Here is a 20350-nt window from a genome sequence, read left to right as displayed (position 1 = left end):
AGAGAGGGGCAATTCACTTATTTGAGACTCCATACCCTCTGTGGAAATCTTGTCATTGCTGAGAACACAGCCATGCCTTCCATTATCGCTTTAACCTTCACTACAACACTCTGAAATCTCTGCCATTTCTCTAATTCCGACCCCTTGAGCACCCCAGATTTCCATTGCTGTGCCATGGTAACTGTCTGGGCCCTAGTCTCTCTTTCTCTTCCTTTAAGATCCTCCTTAAAATCCACCTTGAGGTATTTCCTAATATTTTCATATCTGGCTCAGTGTCAAATGATTTGCCTTGATTAACTCCTGTGAAACTTGTCAATACGTTCCACTTTATAAAATATGTCTTTTAACTGCAAGCACATCTGTCCAAAATCCAAGGAAGGTAATAACAGGATGTTGCCAGGAATGGAGGGTTTGACTTATGGGGAGAGGCTGGGACTTTTTACAGTGGAACATGGGAGGTTGAGAGATGACCTTACAGACATTTATAAAATCATGGAGGGCATTAGGAAATGGCAGGTGTCTTTTCCCTAAGGTGGGGGATTCCAAGACTTAGGGCCATATTTTTATGGTGAGAGGAGAAAGAGAAGGCATGGATGGTTTTTACACAGAACGGTTCATGTGTGGAATGAACTTCCAGAGGAAGTGGTGGATGTGGGTACAGTTACAATGTTTAAAGGCCATTGGGATAAGTATGTGAATAAGAAAGTTTGGAGGGATATGGGCCAGGAGCAGGCAGGTGGGACTAGTTTAGTTTGAGAGTATGATCGGCATGTACAGGTTGGACCAAAGGTCTGTTTTCTGTGCTGTATAACTATGACTGTTGCTGGGAGGAGAATGTCTTGAGGATGTTGGGGAACATCATCTTGTCTCTCTATCAACACTGCTGTTACTTGTTATATTGCAAGTCACTGGACAACACTTATTGGCATTCTGGAATGTTCCATACTAATGACATGCCTAGTTCAGTGCCATTGTACTCAGGGACATATCTTGAGTGCGATGTTAATACAACTGTCTTTTATTTTTGCAGGTCTGCAGAGTGGAGCCAAGTCACTGACACAAACTGTAGGCAGATGGTACACCTGGAAGATGGAGAGTTCTGGTAAGTGATTGATCGATTGTACATTTCAGACTCTCCATTAGTCACTGACTTATACTGACTCCAACTTCCCACTGGGACAAAGTCATCACCTTTAACCTCAAATGCCCTCACAGCCTCAAACTGCCTCCCTCCATCTTGGTGAAAGAGCAGATGGGGCCTTGGGATTAATGTCTCATTCTTGTGACCATGCTTTTGGTTACCTAAAGACTAAGCTATGGAATCCCTTCTCTAATCCTTTCCATCTCTTTCTGTTGCACTCTTTCAGTCTCTTTCTCTGTATCTCTCTCTCCCCTTCTCCTTTAAAGACCCTCCTTAAAACTAAGTTTTTGGTCATCTGCCCAACATTGCCTCATATAGATTGCTGATGATTTTATCTTGTAAGACTCCACTCTGCCATGGATCATTTTATTGCATTAAAGGTGCTACATAGCTGTTGTAGAGGGGCAGAAGTGCTGTGTTCCCTCCGAATTAGACAGGGAGTATTTCTCCAGCTGAAGGTTTAAGATTTTGGAATGGGATCTGGATCCAAAGCTTGCTGACCCATTGAACCACCGCTGACACCAACATTCATGACTGTGTAGATGCAAGCTGTTGTTTCTGTGCTATTTGCTCACTAGTCCGATTATTTTCCTTGCTTGAATCAGGATGTCCATTGAGGACTTCAAGAAGAACTTTGGGAATGTGGAGATTTGTCACTTGAGTCTGTCCCAGCTGTCCAACCCGGATGGGAAGCTGAAACCCTGGGTGCAGATGGTGTATGAGGGGCGCTGGATTCGGGGTTTCTCAGCTGGAGGCAACTTGTATTACAAAGGTAGGACACAACTGATCTGCAGCAACCGCTTCCCTCCCTCCACACTCCATTCCAATGTGTCTGCTCAGTGCCTCGTTCTCTGGTGCAGTTATAAGGATGCTTGCTGTATTTGTATTCATTCATTTGTGGGATGTGGGTGTCGCTGGCTGGCCAGCATTTATTGCTCGTCCCTAGTTGCCTCTTGAGACGGTGGTGGTGAGCTGCCTTGAACCCTCACAGTCCACTTGCTGTGGGTTGACTCACAATGCCCCTGAGGGAGGGAATTCCAGAATTTTGACCCAGTGACACTGAAGGAATGGCGATATATTTCCATGTCAGGATGGTGAGTGGCTTGGAGGAGAATTTCTGCTTCTATTTCTATGAAACTATGAAGCTTGAAGGTGGTGGTGTTCATAACTGCTGCCCTTGTCCTTGGAAGGTGCTGTCTGAGGAACTTTGATGAAGTTCTGCAAAGCGTTTGTCCAGATACTTCTCTCCATACGTTGAGTGAACATTTCAGAATATTTGACTCAAAGGGGCACCCGAACATGTGTGTTTTTCCACCCTCTCTGATCTTGCACTCATCTGAAACTTGGCTGCTTCTATCCTAACTCACACCGAGTCACACCCACACAGATCTCCTTTGGCTATCAAATCCATATTTAAACTCTCATCCTGTGTTCAAATTTCCCTGTGACCTCTCTTACTCTGAAACTTTCTCCAATCCTACAATCCTCCAGTCTCAATACAATTTTCCAAATTCTGGCCTCTTGCAGATTCCTAATTTCCTTCGGTCCAAAATTGGATGCCCCCTGCATCCAGCTGTCCAGGGTTTAAACTCCTGAATTCAGTTCTTCTTTCCCATCTCCTTTCCATTTTTATAATGTTCATCTAAACTCTCCTCATTGATCAAGCTTTTGGTTCTGTGGGCAAAAATCTCCTTCTGTGGCTTAGTGTCAAACCTTGCTTGATGGCTGTCCCTTTAAAGTGCTGACTTTATGATGTGTGCCCATTATTATTAAATCACAACACAGAGAATGGCGCATCCTAATGCCTCTTAACCCAATGGCAAACAAGTTGCCTTTGAGTTAGTGAGAAAGGGTTGTGCCCCAACAGTGAGAGGATGGGGAGCTGTTTGTATGCCCAGGTATTTCCGATGACCCAAGTCCCAAGCTAAGTGGTGCAGAACGTTATTCTGTGTTATTCCTTTTTGGTTTACTGCTTTCAGATAAGTACTACTGGATGAACCCACAGTTCAAACTCACCCTCTTTGAAGAAGATGATGATCCTGATGATCCTGAGGTGACCTGCACATTCCTGGTGGCCTTGATGCAGAAACACAGGCGCCGGATGAGGCTTACAGGAGTTAACTTTCTGTATATTGGCTTTGATATCTTTAAGGTGAGGGTGCTCTGTGGAATCCCAATTCTTTTCTGCCATCAACCTCGCTCTTTCTCCCTCTCTGTGTGTCTCTCTATCTTTTTCTCTCCCTCTCTCTCCTTCCTCCCTCTCTGTCTTTCCTCATCTCACCACACCCCCTTTCTCCTTCCTTTCTTTCTCTCTCTTTCTCTCTCACACACACCCACTCTATCTCTCCCTCCCCTTTGTCCCTCTCCCTCTGTCTGTCACCCCCTTCCTCTCTTTCTCTCCTTCATTTGTCTCCCTCTTCTTCCTCTCTCTCCTTGCCCCATGCTCTCTCTCTCTTTCTCCTTCTTCTGTCTCTCTCTCTCTCTCCTTCCTCTCATTCTTTTTCTCCTTCCTCCCTCTTTTATTTTCCTTCCTCTGTCTCTGTCTCTCTTTCTCTTCTTCCCCGTCTCTCCCTCTCTCTTCCTCCTTCCTCTCTCTCTCTCTTTCTCCTTCCTCTCTCTTTCTCCCTCCTTTCTCTCTCTCTCTCTCTGTCTATTTCTCCTTCCTCTCACTCTCTCTTCCTCCTTCTTCTCTCTCTTTCCTTTCTCCCTTTCTCCTTTCTCTCTCTCTTTCTCCCTCCTTTAAATTAGTAATTATAGCTCCTACTGTGTATATGTCCAATTTCACAGGGAAACCCCACAAAAGCTTTCTTGACTCATGAGGATTTACAGGAAGACCCACCAGTTCTCTCTGTAAAGGAGCACAAAAACAGCGCTGAGGTCACAATGCGAGGCTGTTTGCCACCAGGCCACTACGTGATCATCCCATCGACTGCCAATCCCAACGAAGAGGGAGAATTCCTCTTGCGAGTCTTCACTGAGAAGGGTAACACGGCTGAGTAAGCACAAGTTTCTTTATCCAAGAATTAAAATAGATGAGGCGTTTTGTGTTAGGCAGTGATGTGCTGTGATCTGGATTCAATCAGAATTTTTCACAAGGTGAACTGGGTATGAACTTGAAAGAGGAGAAATTTGCCAGGCTGTGTAAGGAAAGAACAGGAGAGTGTGGTTAAGTGGTCATTGATGTTAGCTGACCTTGGATCCGGAGGTGCCAGGTGTCTGAGGTTCCGTCATGAATCTTCATGTGACAGCAAATGGCAATTTTCACGGGGACGCATGAGGAAGAATCACAAGGTAGTGGGGCCTGGAATGTAGGACTCTGGTGTTTCTCGGTCTTACATGAAGTAGTTGGGACTCCACATGGGAGTTCATTTGAAGAGCCAGTTTAAGAACAATGGGCCAAATAATCCCCTTCTACACGGAAAGATTCTATAAACTGACATTATAACAAAGGAGAAAGTTATGGGATATGTTTATGTTGTTTCAAAGGCCTGATATCTGGATTTTACATCCACTGGGCATTCATAGAATCATAGAATCCCTGCAGTGTGGAAGCAGGCCATTCGACCCATCGAGTCCACATTGACCCTGCAAAGTACATCCCACCCAGACTCACCCCCCAACCCTAACTCTGTAAACTTGCATTTCTCGTGGTTAACCCACCAGACACTATGGGGCAAGTTAATATGGCCAATTCTCCCTAACCTCTACATCCTTGGACACTGGACAATTAAGCATGGCCAGTTCACCCTAACTTACATGTCCCTGGACACTATGGAGCAACTTAGCATGGCCAATCCACTCTAACCTGCACATCTTCAGACTGGGGCATCTTTCTTTGGGAGGTCAATCTCTTTCACCAAGGGAGGATGTTCGGTTGAAGTGAGGATGACGTTTGCTTGCTGTATGAACCTGCATATAGAGTCCTTTAGTATACAGTTGCTGAGTAGGAGATTCTCCAGCTCATCCTGCCTATGTAAGCACACTGGGAGAATCTGCAGATTGACAGTTGACCTGTGACATCTTCTATAGACATCAGATCCTGAGTGCAGGACTTGAACCTGTGCATCTGGCCCAGAGGCAAAGACCACTGCACCACAAGACATCCTAGGTCTCTGAGTTAACATTTTGGGAAAAGGCCATTTCAGGGACCAAGTCCAAAAACTAGCTTTCTCTCACCAATTTCCTCCCCCTCTTGTAATCATCGACTCCATCACAAAAGAGCAGCTGTGCTCCAGCGGCTAAAAGTCTCAAATTCACTCTGATGGTTAGTGGTAGCAGTTTGAGTGTGGTGAATCTCTGTGTGTTATACCTGTGTGGTGTCTCTCCAGCTGAGCTGTGGAAGAAATTCTGCCTGGTTTCCTCGTGCAGTCAAATTCAGGGCTGCTGAGGCCATTTGTAGCTGCCCTTGGTTACTCACTTAGTGCTGAGCAGGGATTTAACCTGGGACACTGGCTTCTGTTTAGATCAGAGATGGTGGTTTTACTGCCATGACATCGAGGAACCTGAGATTTAGCCTCTGAGATGTTGTTTATTAGACCATAAGACATAGGAGCAGAAATTACAGGGTGACACGTGGCTCAGTGGTTAGCACTGTTGCCTCATTGCGCCAGGGAACCGGGCTCGATTCCTGCCTTGGGTAACTATCTGTTGCAGTTTGCACATTCTCCCCGTGTTTGTGTGGGTTTCCTCCGGGTCCTCCAGTTTCCTCCCACAATACAAAGATTTGCAGGTCAGGTGAATTGGTCATGCTAAATTGTCCATAATTTTAGGTGCATTAGTTTGGAATAAATATAGGGCAGGGGAATAGGTCTGGGTGGGGTACTCTTCGGAGGGTCAGTGTGGACTTGTTGGGCCAAAATGGCCTGTTTCCACGCTAAAGGGAATCTAATAAAGTTAGGCTATTCAATCATGGCTGATACCCCATTCTCCCACTTTCTCCTTATAACCCTTGTTTCTCTTGATACTCAAGAACCTATCGACTTCCATCTTAAATATACTCAGTGACCCGGCTTCCACAGCCTTCTGTGGCATTGAATTCCATAGATTCCCCACCCTCTGGCTGAAGACGTTTCTCCTTATCTCCATTCTAAAAGGTCTTCCCTTTACTCTAAGGCAATGTCCTTGGGTTCTCGTCTCTCCTACCAATGGAAGCATCGTCCCAACACCCACTCTGTCCAGACCATTCAGTATCCTGTGTGTTTCAGTTAGATTCCCCCCCCTCCTCCGTTCCTTCTAAACTCCATCGAGCCTAAACCCAGAGCCCTCAAACATTCCTTATACATTAAGCTTTTCATTCCTGGGACCATTCTCGTGAACCTCCTCTGAACACGCTCCAGGGCCAGTACATCTTCCTGAGATATGGGGTCCAAAGCTGTGCATAATACTCCAAATGTGGTCTGACCAGAGCCTTACAGAGCCTCAGAAGTACATGACTGTTTTTATATTAAAATCCTCTCAAACTAAATGCCATCCTTGCACTTGCCTTCTTAACTACTGACTCAACCGACAAGTTTACTTTGAGAGAATCCTGGACTAGAACTCCCAAGTCTCTTTGTGCTTCAGACTTGTGAATTTTCTCCCCATTTAGAAAATAGTCCATGCCTCTATTCTTCCGAATGAGGTGCAGGACCTCACACTTTCCCATGTTATACTCCATCTGCCACTTCTCTGCCCACTGTCTTCGCGTGTCCAAATCCTTCTGCAACCTCCCCGCCTCCTCAGTGCTACCTGTCCCTCGACCCATCTTTATATCATCTGCAAATGTAGCCAGAGTGCCCTCAGTTCCTTCATCTAGATCGTTAATGTATAAAGTAAAAAGTTGTGGTCCCAACACTGAGCCTTGCTGAACACCACTTGTCATCAGCTGCCATCCTGAGAAGGATCTTTTTATCCCCACACTCTACTTTCTGCCAGACAGCCCAACGTCTATCCATGCTAGCACTTTGCCTCTGACACCACGGGCCCTTATCTAACTCAACAGCCTCCTATGCAACACCTTGTCCAAGACCTTCTTGAAATCCAGGTAGATAACATCCATTGACTCTCCTTGGTCTAACCTACTTGTTATTTCCTCAAAGAATTCTCGCAAATTTGTCAGGTATGACCTCCCCTTGATGAAACCATGCTGACTTTGCCCTATTTTACTATATGCTTCCAAGTATTTGGAGATCTCATCCTTCACAATGGATTCCAGGATCTTAACAATGACCAAGGTTAGGCTAATAGGTCTGTAATTTTCCATCTTTTGTGTTACTCCCTTTTAAAACAGGGGTGCCATGTTAGCGATTTTCCAGTTCTCTGGGACCCTCCCTGATTCTAGCGATTCTTGAAAGATCCTGTAAGTTGATAAGGTTGTTAAGAAGGCATATAGTATGTTGGCTTTCATTAACAGGGGATTGAGTTTAACAGTTGCTAGGTTGTGCTGCAGCTCTATAAAGCCCTGGTTAGACCACAGTTGGAATATTGTGTTCAATTCTGGTCGCCTCAATATAGGAAAGATGTGGAAGCTTCAGAGAGATGCAGAGGAGATTTAATAGGATGTTGCCTGGACTGGAGGGCATGTCTTATGAAAAAAAAGGTTGAGGGAGCTAGGGCTTTTCTCATTGGAGTGAAGAAGGATGAGAGGTGACTTGATGGAGATGTACATGATGTTGAAACTTTTGCCCAGGGCAGAAATGGCTATCATGAGGGGACACACTTTTAAGAGATTTAGGGGAGATGTCAGAGGATAGGTTCTTTACTCAGAGTGGTGGGTGCGTGGAATGCACTGCCAGCAGTGGTAGTAGAGTCAGATACATTAGGGACATTTAAGCAACTCTTGGATAGGCATGTGGATGATAGTAAAATTAAAGGTATGTAGGTTAGTATGATCTTAGAGTAGGATAATAGGTCAGTACAACTTAGAGGGCTGAAGGGCCTGTACTGTGCTGTACTGTTCTATGCTCTATGTATCACCACTAACACCTCTGCTATCTCTTCAGCTATCTCCCTTAGAACTCTGGGGTGTAGTCCATCTGGTCCATGTGATTTATCCACCTTCAAGCCAGTAAGTTTTTCTAGCACCTCCTTGTTGATGGCCACTGTACTCAGCTCTGCCACCTCACTCTCTTGAATTTTTGGGATATTACTCATGTCTTTCACTGTGAAGACTGACGCAAAGCAATTATTTAGTTCCTCAGCCATTTCCTTGTTCCCATTACTATCTCTCCAGCGTCATTTTCCAGCGGCCCAGTGTCCACTTTTGCCCTCTATATATCTAAAGAAACTCCTGCAGTCTTCTTTTATATTACTGGCCATCTTACCCTCCTATTTAATCTTCTCCCTTCTTATTTCTCTTTTTGTTGCCCTCCGTTAGTCTTTGTAAGCTTCTCAATACTCTGATTTCCCACTTCCCTTCGCCACATTGGATGCTTTCTCTTTTGCTTTTATTGCTGTACCTCTCACAGGAGATTCGGTCAGGAAGATGGTTAGGCTGAGTTAATGGGTCATGCAGAATCATATTAAAGGCCCAAATGCTGGGCAACCCTTTACCAGATTTTAGTTTAGCAAAAATAAAGTCCTTCCTCAGTCCCCTATCAGTCAGATCCTGCTCTATTTATTAAAGCAGCCTCTCATTGCTGATGGGGCCACCAGACACCAACATGACTAACTCACTCAAACAGATCAAGGCAGATAATACACAGAGTGTTACCAGTGCAGGGTGGGAATCCATTGAAAGCAGAGATAATGAACATGGCAAATTATTTGGTAAAGTACCTGCCATGTATCATGGAACATGTATCTTTGAAACTCTGATCTATAGGCAGTGAAGTGAAGTGTGCCCACATTATTCTCAGGTACCTAGTTTAATTAATGCGTCTGTCTTCCAGGCCTGCAGAGAGAAACACCTTACCCATGGAGAATCCTCAGGCAAGTACAGACATGAGTCTGTGTGTGTGTGTGTGTCTCTGTGTGCATGGTTGCATGTACATGTGTATATTGTCCAACATTACCAGAGGTGGTAGTGAGCAGTTTTCTTCAACGGTTGCAGTCTGTGTGGTCTAGGTATACAGTGCTGTTAGGGAGGGAATCTTAGAATTTTGACCCAGTGATCATGAAGGATGGTCTGCTAGATTCGGAGAGGAACTTACAGGTGATAGTGTTCCCTGTGCTCAGCCTCCCAGGTGGTACAAGTAAAGGGAATGGAAAGTACTGTTGAAGGAGGCTTGGCAAGTTGCTGCAGTGCATCTTACAGCACAGAAGGTGCACATTGTGGCTTGTCTATGGTTACGATAGTTATTAACCATCAGCCATCTCTTGATAGTTCAAGAGATAGTTCAAGATAAGAGCTGAGAAATGCCGTAGCATACATGGCTACAGGCCAAGTACTGGAAAATGGGACAAGAATTGATAGATATTTGATGACACGATGGGCCAACGAGCCTCTTTTCATGCTGTAAAATGCTCTGATTCTATAAGTAGAATAAGTAGGCACTGTTTATCCAGTATCTTTGACTTAATTGATCTCTTACAATAAACTGGTAGTAATCCAAACAAATTCTGTCTTTTAGTGAATGGGACCTGATGAAAATGCATATTTTGAGTACAGAGCTGTAATTACTGACTTTGCACACGTTTTATCTTCAGTGTCTACCAAACCTTGCACCCTGCCCACTTCCCTCTGCTGGAGAATCCAAGGAACTGTTTGACAGGATGTGTGGACCGGTGAGCTTGTATTTATTCCTCCCTCCAGTTTCCTTGTGTTGTCTCACAAGGATGTCGACCTCTTTCTGGGATACTTATGATCACAGGTTAATCAGTTGGTTGGGGCATCGCACATATTTCTTTCCCAAGGAGGCCATTCGGTTGGCTGGGGCAGTTGTGGAAATGGAACCTTCATGAAACCTTCAGAACTCTGCACAGACTGATTTGACCACCTTCAGAAGTGATATAAGTAAAACAAAATGCACTATTCTGCTATTTGTGTTCCCTCCTAATATTGAGACTGGGAGGTGGGCTAGTTTGACCAGTTTTGTCCCACTGAGAGCTGATTGTTCTTGCAGGATGAAGCTATTTCAGCATTGGAGCTACAGAAACTACTGATAGAAATCCTACAGAAATCCGGTAAACACATTCTCATTCTTAGAATGCATTTTTAAAATAATTCCGACAGTCCACCTCCCAGATTCCACCATGATTGTGAGGCGCTGAAAGAGTTAGATGTCAAGGACCATTTGCTCAGATATTTTCTAATCAACCTGTTCAGAAACGATATTACACATCTCCTGGAGCAGGTCAGACTTGAACCCATGTCTCCTGGCTCGGAGGTAGGGACACTAACATTGCAAGACAGAAGTCCTGGGTCTGTTTGCATAGACTGGACCTAATTCCTAAGAATATTAGAAGGCAATCTAATTGAGATATTCAAGATCCTTTAAAGAGCTGTCCGTTTCTCTCTGCCTAGTTTATTTCCTCTGAGAGCGGGTTCAGAACAGGGGAACATAAGCTTAAAATTCAGGTTGATGTTAGAAAACACATCTTCAGACAGACTATCATAGAAATCTGGATCTCCCTTTACCAGCTTAGGAATTTCCTCCCTTAATACCTGCACCTCTCTCTTTGTTTAAGACGGTCTTTAATACCAACCCCTGTCACTTTCCTAAATATCTCCTTATGTAGCTCAATGTCAAACTTAGTTTTACAATACTCTTGTGAAGCAACTTGGAATGTTTTATAATGTTAAAGATGCTATATGAATAAAATGTTTTGATAATTTCTCATTCTAGGTCTTAACGAAAAATGGGATGGGTTTGGTCTGGATGCCTGCAAGAGCCTCATTTCGCTGACAGATGTATCCTGCTGTAGAGTGTAGGGCCATGTGAATGTGTAAGTTAGGAGCAGGAGTGGGCCATTCAGTCCCTCAAGCCCGCTCTGCCTTTCAATACAATCATTGCTTATCTGATTACTCCATCTTCCAGCCTATCCTCGATAACCTTTCACCCCCTCACTTTCCATTTGCTTATCAAAAATGAATCAATTTTTGCCTTAGGAAGTATTCAGAGTCTACTTCCCCTGTTTGGAGGCAGAGAGTTCCAAAGACTCATGACCCTTTGTGAGTAAAAAGGTCCCCCTTATCTCTGTGTCACACCGATTCGTTACTTGCAAATAATGACGTCAGTTGTCGGTGGTTAATTCTTTTGTCTGCACTGTTGCTTTTCTAGTTTCTCTTCTTCAGCCTCAGATTTGATCTCTCAGGAGGAGCTTTAGGGGCCATTCCTTGGAGTGAAGCTTGATATTTCACTCACACATATTAATGCTGATAGTGGCATGGTAACTGTAACTAGACTGGGTGTTTGCTGCAATTCACTCATGACTACAACTGACATTGATCATATCCACACAGACATTTACCAGACAGGGGCGCTAAACAGAAGCCAGCAGCAGGCACGAAATGCTAGTTGACTTAATTTGTTTTCACAACTCCAGCCAATTCTAATGTCTGAACAAACATGCAAAACCTATTTTTTTTTGGGTACAAGACTTTCAACAGTACAAAGGAAGACAGGAGCACAGAGCAGGTGTGCATATCAAGCAAGTTCAGACTCTAAATGAGAGGGAGAGAGAGAAAAAAAACATGTCCCTACAGAGCTAACTCTGAGTATGGTGACAAGGCTGTTTTAATTGTGTAATTATCCAGATGGATTATTACAGCTTGAGATGTCAGGAGACATTTATGGCTACATGACCTGGAGCTTTCAAGTAATAGGATGTTCTCACCTCCACACTTGCTCATGTGACAAGGTTGGAATTTAAACTGAGCTGTTTGGACTTGTAACTAGAGACAGACATTTACTGAGGCAGACATGGTTACCCACTTAATTTGGCATCCTGTTCCTGTACTGCAACATCCTGTGTGTATTTTTGTGAGCTGCTTTTGTTTTGTTTTTATTATATATATTATCCAGAATAAAATCTTTGGCATTCAAAACTTTTTAGAAGAATTTCCTGACCTTCGGCTGAGAACACAAAGGAACTTTCTTAGGCTGATAGCCTGAATTTCCTCAGTAATGTCTGTAGTTCTGCTGCCATCAGTGAATTCCATGTAGTTCATGGGAAATTAACAGTGATGAGAGATGGCCCTTAGTGGGCCAGCTGTAGAGGTGCAGGGGTCTGAGATCTGGGATTCTGTCCCCCAAGAGAATGGATGAGATATAAACACATGTGAGACAGAGAGAAAGCAAACAGCACTTTAAGAAAACAAAAATATACAAACTTCATTGTATATTGATTGAACACAGACATTTATTATCAATTCTAGTGATCAAACCTTTTGATTTGTAATTTAATTCTATTTATTTAATAATTCCTTAACTTGGAATAAACTCAAGAGACATGGATTTGGAAAAATGGGATTCACAGAATTCAGTAATCTCTGGAGTAAAATCTGCCAATGGACGGTGAGTATTGGGAAAGAACGTTTTACTTTGTGCTTTGGCAGAGCAGAGTTTAATGTCTGTACACATGAACACCAGTGAAACCAGGTGGAAGTACTGGGACTGGTCGCCAGCAACACTCGAGATGTGTACTGCGGGGGAGGAGACCAAATCTGGTCTGTATTGTTCTGAAGTTGTCCTACTTGGAGCAGTGAAGGATACCACGGAATTTAAAAGGTGTTTAAAAATATTAAAATGCCTTATAAAATTTTTTAATAGTTTCTTCCTGTTTACTCTACAGAAGGAAAGTAATCAGAATACACAATTTAGAAGGTGCTAAGCTGCCTGATGTCTAAATTGTGATTTTAAATTCTTTTTGCAACATGACAAGCTGAGGGAATTGTGCCATGGTTAATCAGAATTGCTTAACTTGAGCTCAGACATACCTGTGTTTGTCCTGTACATATGTAGATACCAGGTGCTGTAATAAAAGTTCACTGAGTTCTTCAATACGATGTGACCTACACCTCATCCTTCCATATGAGAGCCAACATAAATATTACAGTATGATAGTGACTGATCATCAGTTCATCAGCCACCACCTTGTGTCAAGTTGTGTTTTAATTAGATTAGATTCCCTGCAGTATGGAAACAGGCCATTTAACCTAACAAGTCCACACTGACCCTCTGAAGAGTAACCCACTCAGACCTATTCCCCTACCCTAGATTTACCCCTGACTAATGCGCCTAACACTATGGCAATTTAGCATGGCCAATTCACCTGACCTGCACATCTTTGGATTGTGGGAGGAAACCTACGCAGACATGGGGAAAATGTGCAAACTCCACACAGACAGTCAACTGAGGCGGGAATTGAACACAGGACCCTGGTGCTGCGAGGTAGCAATGCTAACCACTGAGTGGCTGTGCCACCCATAATATTGTAATCATTTGCAAAATGCAGAAAAGTATAATAATTGATGCAAATTCTGAAAGAAACACTACTAACCAATTTTATCATTCAAACAAATTGTGATATAAAGTTGACCAGTTTTGCAGCAAATAATCTTTTTAACTTCATTTTCTTCAGCGAGTCTTCAATCAGTTCGATAAGGATGGATCAGGGACCATGAACAGCCAGGAAATGTTCAGCGCCTTGCAAGCAGCAGGTGGGGTTATAGAGCTAACTTCAGCCCTGCAAAACAATAAGTGACCAGGAGGAGGCTTGATGCTGGTGGTAGGGAACAGCACTACAGCTCAGTTGTTAACTTACTCCTCGACAATTGGCCATTTACTTACCAATGAATTCTTTACCATACTCGGAGTACCAAACAGGGAATGAATTAACCAGTATGCTGGTGTGACAGGCTGATTCGAGGAATGAGGGGGACAAGTTTGTTCTTGATCAAAAACCCTGCATCCCTCATGTGAGATAAATTCTTAGCTGTCGTATCTACAAGCAATCCCCAGTGGGAGATGAATGTCAGAGGAATTTGGAGGCCTGCTGCAATCCACTGAGTTGAGTTCTCGTCCATCAAGCTTTTAAACCTCTGGGTAATTCAGCATGATCTGACCTACTTTAATAATACTTTGGCCAATGCCTTGTCTCCTGGTTTAATTATTTCTCCCTTTTTGGATAAAACATAGTTAGCCACTAAAACGTTCCTTCTGACAAACCCTATCTGTTGAATGGCAGCGAGAGTGATCCTTGCTAAATAATATCAGGCGAAGCCAGGGGCCCTATGCAGCAGCGTCTCTGTATGAAGCTCTGTGCTCTTGTGGAGCGACAGCATTTCTGAGAAGAATCGTCTCTACTGCTGAAGAGGTGGGCTGATTAGACTCTGCAAATGGGGAGGATATTGGTGGATTTGGGATTTTGCATTCGTCAAATGAATGAATAACTTTACCCCTAGGATTCCAGGTGGATGAGTTCTTGATGCAGCTGATCGGACTGAGGTACACAGACCCTGATCTGACCTTCAGTTATGTGACATTCATTTGCTGTCTGACAAAGCTGGACACAATGATCCGTGAGTAACTTGTACCTTTTTCTTGTATATGAGCAAGCTACAAAGCCCAGTCTCTGGTTGGGGGAGTTTAACTAGGGGAAGACAGCCACAATTGAGTATCATTGTCAGTTGCTGAGATCCTAGAGTAAGACTTGAACCCACAAACCTTGTGACTTAAGGAGCTGACTTAGCTGCAACTCAGTTTAAAGAGACTATTTTGAAGGATTTGGTGTTGAAAATACTTTGATTTATGTTCTCCTTGTTTCAGTGCAATGTCTGAAAATGCTTTGAATAATAACTTTTATGATGCAATGATTCTTCACTCGCACATCACTTTGGTTTGGGTCTTCAGTCCAATATTGATGGAGAGCTGCAGTGTCACAGGACCTATCATTTATCCCTGATTGGCCTTTTGGATGAATGTAAAATATCCTCTGGCCACTCCACTATTTTGCAGAAGAGAAGGAAGTTCTGTCTTGTGTCATGTCCAATATTTATTGCTCAACGAATACCACCAGTTCATCTGGTCATTATCACATGGCTGTTTGTGGGAGTTGGCAGTGTGCAATCTTCTGGTGAAAAGACAGTGGCGTAGGGTTTCTGAGCCTAGGGCTTGTCCGCTCTGTCTGCTTTTGTTTTTCTTTTTTCTTGTTTTCTTTCTTTTACTTTACTTGCTTGAAGAGCTTGGGAACTGGCGGCGTCGGCATTGGCAGCAGCGGCAGTAAATAGACCCAGCGCAGACTAGTGGCGGTCAGTAAATAGACCCAGCGCAGACTAATGGCGGTCAGTAAATAGACCCAGCGCAGACTAATGGCGGTCAGTAAATAGACCCAGCGCAGTCTGGTGGCAGCCAGTAAATAGACCCAGGGCAGTCTGGTGGCAATCAGTAAATAGACCCAGAGTGGACTGGTGGCAGTCATTAAATAGACCCAGGGCAGTCTGGTAGCGGTCAATAAACAGGTCCAGTGCAGTCTGGTAGCGGTCAGTAAATAGACCCAGCGCGAACTGGTGGCAGTCAGTAAATAGATCTAGTGCGGGTGCATGGCAGTCAGTAAATAGACCCAGGGCAGTCTGGTGGCAGTCAGTAAATAGGCCCAGCGTGGACTGGTGGCAGTCAGTAAATAGACCCAGCGGAGTCTGGTAGCAGTCAGTAAATAGGCCCAGCGTGGACTGGTGGGGGTCAGTACATAGGCCCAGCACAGTCTGGTGGCAATCATTAAATAGGCCCAGCGCAATCTGGTGGCAGTCAGTAAATAGGCCCAGCGTGGACTGGTGGCAGTCAGTAAATAGGCCCAGGGCAGTCTGATGGCAGTCAGTAAATAGACCCAGGGCAGTCTGGTGGCAGTCAGTAAATAGGCCCAGCGTGGACTGGTGGAAGTCAGTAAATAGGCCCAGCGGAGTCTGGTAGCAGTCAGTAAATAGGCCCAGCGTGGACTGGTGGGGGTCAGTACATAGGCCCAGCATAGTCTGGTGGCAGTCATTAAATAGGCCCAGCGCAGTCTGGTGGCAGTCAGTAAATAGACCCAGCGGAGTCTGGTAGCAGTCAGTAAATAGGCCCAGTGTGGACTGGTGGGGGTCAGTACATAGGCCCAGCACAGTCTGGTGGCAGTCATTAAATAGGCCCAGCGCAGTCTGGTGGCGGTCAGTAAATAGACCCAGTGCCGTCTGATGGCGGTCAGTAAATAGGCCCAGTGCGGGCGCATGGCAGCCAGTAAATAGACCCAGTGCAGTCTGATGGCGGTCAGTAAATAGGCCCAGTGTGGGCGCATGGCAGCCAGTAAATAGACCCAGCGCAGTCTGGTGGCAGTCAGTAAATAGGCCCAGACCGGACTGGTGGCGGTCAGTAAATACACCCCAGTGCCGTCTGATGGCGGTCAGTAAATAGGCCCAGTGTGGGCGCATGGCAGCCAGTAAATAGACCCAGCGCAGTCTGGTGGCAGTCAGTAAATAGGCCCAGACCGGACTGGTGGCGGTCAGTAAATAGACCCAGTGCAGTCTGGTGGCAGTCAGTAAATAGGCCCAGCGTGGACTGGTGGCAGTCAATAAATAGGCCCAGGGCAGTCTGATGGCAGTCAGTAAATAGACCCAGGGCAGTCTGGTGGCAGTCAGTAAATAGACCCAGCGTGGACTGGTGGGGGTCAGTACATAGGCCCAGCACAGTCTGGTGGCAGTCATTAAATAGACCCAGCGCAGTCTGGTGGCAGTCAGTAAATAGGCCCAGCGGAGTCTGGTAGCAGTCAGTAAATAGGCCCAGCGTGGACTGGTGGGGGTCAGTAAATAGACCCAGGGCAGTCTGGTGGCAGTCAGTAAATAGGCCCAGCGTGGACTGGTGGCAGTCAGTAAATAGGCCCAGCACAGTCTGGTGGCAGTCAGTAAATAGGCCAAGTGCAGTCTGTGGCAGTTAGTAAATAGACCTAGTGCAGTCTGAGGGCGGTCAGTAAATAGGCCCAGCGCAGTCTGGTGGCGGTCAGTAAATAGGCCCAGCGCGGACTCATGGCGGTCAGTAAATAGGCCCAGCGCGGACTCATGGCGGTCAGTAAATACGCCCGGCATGGACTGGTGGCAGTCAGTAAATAGGCCCAGCGTGGACTTGTGGCAGTCAGTAAATAGGCCCAGTGCAGTCTGGTAGCGGTCAGTAAATAGACCCAGTGCAGTCTGGTAGCGGTCAGTAAATAGACCCAGTGCAGTCTTGTGGCAATCAGTAAATAGGCCCAGTGTAGACTGGTGGCAGTCAATAAATAGGCCCAGTGCAGTCTGGTAGCGGTCAGTAAATAGACCCAGTGCGACCTGGTGGACTAGTGGCAGTCAGTAAATAGGCCCAGTGTAGACTGCTGGCAGTCAGTAAATAGGCCCAGCGCAGTCCGGTGGCGGACAGTAAATAGGCCCAGTGCGAATTGGTGGCGGTCAGTAAATAAGCCCAGCGCGGACTGGTGGCGGTCAGTAAATAAGCCCAGCGCAGTCTGGTGGCAGTCAGTAAATAGGCCCAGTGCGAATTGGTGGCGGTCAGTAAATAAGCCCAGCGCGGACTGGTGGCGGTCAGTAAATAGACCCAGCATAGTCTGGTGGCGGTCAGTAAATAGACCCAGCGCGGACTGGTGGCGGTCAGTAAATAGGCCCAGCGCGGACTGGTGGCGGTCAGTAAATAAGCCCAGCGCGGACTGGTGGCGGTCAGTAAATAGATTCAGCGCGGACTGGTGGCGGTCAGTAAATAGGCCCAGCGCAGTCTGGTGGCAGACAGTAAATCAACCTAGAGCAGCCTGATGGCGGTCAGTAAATAGGCCCAGCGCAGTCTGGTGGCGGTCAGTAAATAGGCCCAGCGCAGTCTGGTGGCGGTCAGTAAATAGGCCCAGCGCAGTCTGGTGGCAGACAGTAAATCAACCTAGAGCAGCCTGATGGCGGTCAGTAAATAGGCCCAGCGTAGTCTGGTGGCAGTCAGTAAATAGAACCAGTGCAGTCTGGTGGCAGTCAGTAAATAGAACCAGTGCAGTCTGGTGGCAGTCAGTAAATAGGCCCAGCGCGTTCTGGTAGCGGTCAGTAACTAGCTCTTCCAGCACCACTAATCCAGAATCTGGTTTCCAGCATCTGCAGTCATTGTTTTTACCTCGATTTTAACCCCACTGTGAATCCTCTTGCAAGGATGCCTGTCTTGAAGAAGTTTTCCTCTTCTCTCTACAAGAATCTCAGGGAGTCCCTCTCCCGCTGCAACTCCCAGGTCATTTCCTCAGCTCTATGCTACTTTCTCCCCACCCCAACCATCCTCTAGCTTATCGCTCCACGCTTCAGGCTCTCTGCCTTTATTCCTGATGAAGGGCTTTTGCCCGAAACGTCGATTTCGCTGCTCCTTGGATGCTTCCTGAACTGCTGTGCTCTTCCAGCACCACTAATCCAGTAAATAGATCTAGCGCAGTCTGGTGGCGGTCAGTAAATAGGCCCAGCACAGTCTGGTGGCGGTCAGTAAATAGGCCCAGCGCAGTCTGCTGGTGGTCTGTAAATATGTCCAGTGTGGGCTTGTGACGGTCAGTAAATAGGCCCAGCATGGACTCATGGTGATCAGTACAAAGGCTCAGCACGGAACCATGGCGATCAGTACATAGGTCCAGCGCAGTCTGGTGGTGGTCAGTAAATAGTCCCAGCACGAACTGGTGGCGGTCAGTAAATAGACCCAGTGCGTTCTGGTGGCGGTCAGTAAATAGGCCCAGTGTGGGTGCATGGCTGCCAGTAAATAGACCCAGTGCAGTCTGGTGGCAGTCAGTAAATAGGCCCAGCATGGACTGGTGGCAGTCAGTAAATAGGCCCAGCGTGGACTGGTGGCAGACAGTACATAGGCCTAGCGCGGACTGGTGGCGGTCAGTAAATAGATCTAGCACAGTCTGGTGGCGGTCAGTAAATAGGCCCAGTGCGGGCGCATGGCAGCCAGAAAATAGACCCAGTGCAGTCTGGTGGCGGTCTGTAAATAGGCCCAGCACGGTCTGGTGGCAGTCAGTAAATAGGCCCAGCGCAGTCTGGTGGCAGTTAGTAAATAGACCCAGTGCAGTCTGGTGGCGGTCAGTAAATAGGCCCAGCACGGGCTCGTGGCGATCAGTACATAGATCCAGCGCGGACTGGTGGCGGTCAGTAAATATGTCCAGCACAGTCTGGTGGCGGTCAGTAAATAGTCCCAGCGTAGTCTGGTGGCGATTAGTAAATAGACCTAGTGCAGTCTGATGGCGGTCAGTAAATAGGCCCAGCACAGTCTGATGGCAGTCAGTAAATAGGCCCAGCGTGGACTGGTGGCAGTCAGTAAATAGGCCCATCGTGGACTCATGGCAGTCTAAATAGGCCAGCGCAGACTCATGGCGGTCAGTAAATAGGCCCAGCGCAGTCTGGTGGCGGTCACTAAATATGTCCTGTGCGGGCTTGTGACAGTCACTAAATAGGCCCAGCACAGACTCATGGCGATTAGTACAAAGGCCCAGCATGGACTTATGGCGATCAGTACATAGGTCCAGCACAGGCTCATGGCGGTCAGTAAATAGGCCCAGCATGGGCTCATGGCGGTCAGTAAATAGGCCCAGTGCAGTCTGGTGGCGGTCAGTAAATATGTCCAGTGCGGGCTTGTGACGGTCAGTAAATAGGCCCAGTGCGGGCTTGTGGCGGTCAGTAAATAGGCCCAGCACAGACTAGTGGTGATCAGTAAATAGGCCCAGCACAGACTCGTGGTGATCAATACATAGGCCCAGCATGGGCTCATGGCGATCAGTACATAGGTCCAGCGTGGATCCATGGCAGTCAGTAAATAGGCTCAGCGTGGCCTAGTGGCAGTCAGTAAATAGGCCCAGCGCGGACTGGAGGCAGTCAGTAAATAGGTCCAGCGCAGATCCGTGGCAGTCAGCAAAGAGGCCCAGCACAGACTCATGGCGGTCAATAAATAGGCCCAGCATGGACCCATGGCAGTCAGTAAATAAGCCCAGCACGGACTCATGGCAGTCAGTAAATAGGCCCAGCGCGGACCTGTGGCAGTCAGTAAATAGGCCCAGTGCGGACTGATGGCGGTCAGTAAATAGGCCCAGCGCGGACTGATGGCTGTCAGTAAATAGGCCCAGCGCGGACTGGTGGCGGTCAGTAAATAGGCCCAACGCGGACTGGTGGCAGTCAGTAAATAGGCCCAGCACAGGCTCATGGCGATCAGTACATAGGTCCAGCGCAGTCTGGTGGCGGTCAGTAAATATGTCCAGCGCAGTCTGGTGGCAATCAGTAAATAGTCCCAGCACGAACTGGTGGCGATTAGTAAATAGACATAGCGCAGTCTG

At 46.4% G+C, this 20350-nt stretch overlaps 1 protein-coding gene across 2 annotated transcripts in view; it reads left to right on the top strand.

The window, feature by feature from the left end:
• LOC122542749 (calpain-9-like) overlaps window positions 1-20350 on the top strand; it is a 58512-nt gene that overhangs the window by 24291 nt on the left and 13871 nt on the right. The window contains exons 8-18 of one of the 2 annotated variants that reach the window (XM_087984012.1): window positions 1031-1102; window positions 1747-1913; window positions 3121-3293; window positions 3929-4137; window positions 9010-9049; window positions 9767-9844; window positions 10183-10243; window positions 10906-10970; window positions 12508-12576; window positions 13643-13721; window positions 14466-14582. In XM_087984012.1, the coding sequence (XP_087840138.1) occupies window positions 1031-1102; window positions 1747-1913; window positions 3121-3293; window positions 3929-4137; window positions 9010-9049; window positions 9767-9844; window positions 10183-10243; window positions 10906-10970; window positions 12508-12576; window positions 13643-13721; window positions 14466-14582 (1130 nt within the window). Of the gene's footprint in view, window positions 1-1030; window positions 1103-1746; window positions 1914-3120; window positions 3294-3928; window positions 4138-9009; window positions 9050-9766; window positions 9845-10182; window positions 10244-10905; window positions 10971-12507; window positions 12577-13642; window positions 13722-14465; window positions 14583-20350 lie in introns of those variants that run through there. The other variant, XR_015754743.1, reaches the window with a different exon arrangement.

This window comes from Chiloscyllium plagiosum, unplaced genomic scaffold, assembly GCF_037043375.1.
Source record: "Chiloscyllium plagiosum isolate Xiang-an unplaced genomic scaffold, Cpla_swu_hap1 HiC_scaffold_47, whole genome shotgun sequence".
NCBI classification, from domain to species: Eukaryota; Metazoa; Chordata; class Chondrichthyes; order Orectolobiformes; family Hemiscylliidae; genus Chiloscyllium; species Chiloscyllium plagiosum.
The sequence above is the reverse complement of the archived record's forward strand: the minus strand, read 5'-3'. Positions and strand labels throughout refer to the sequence as shown.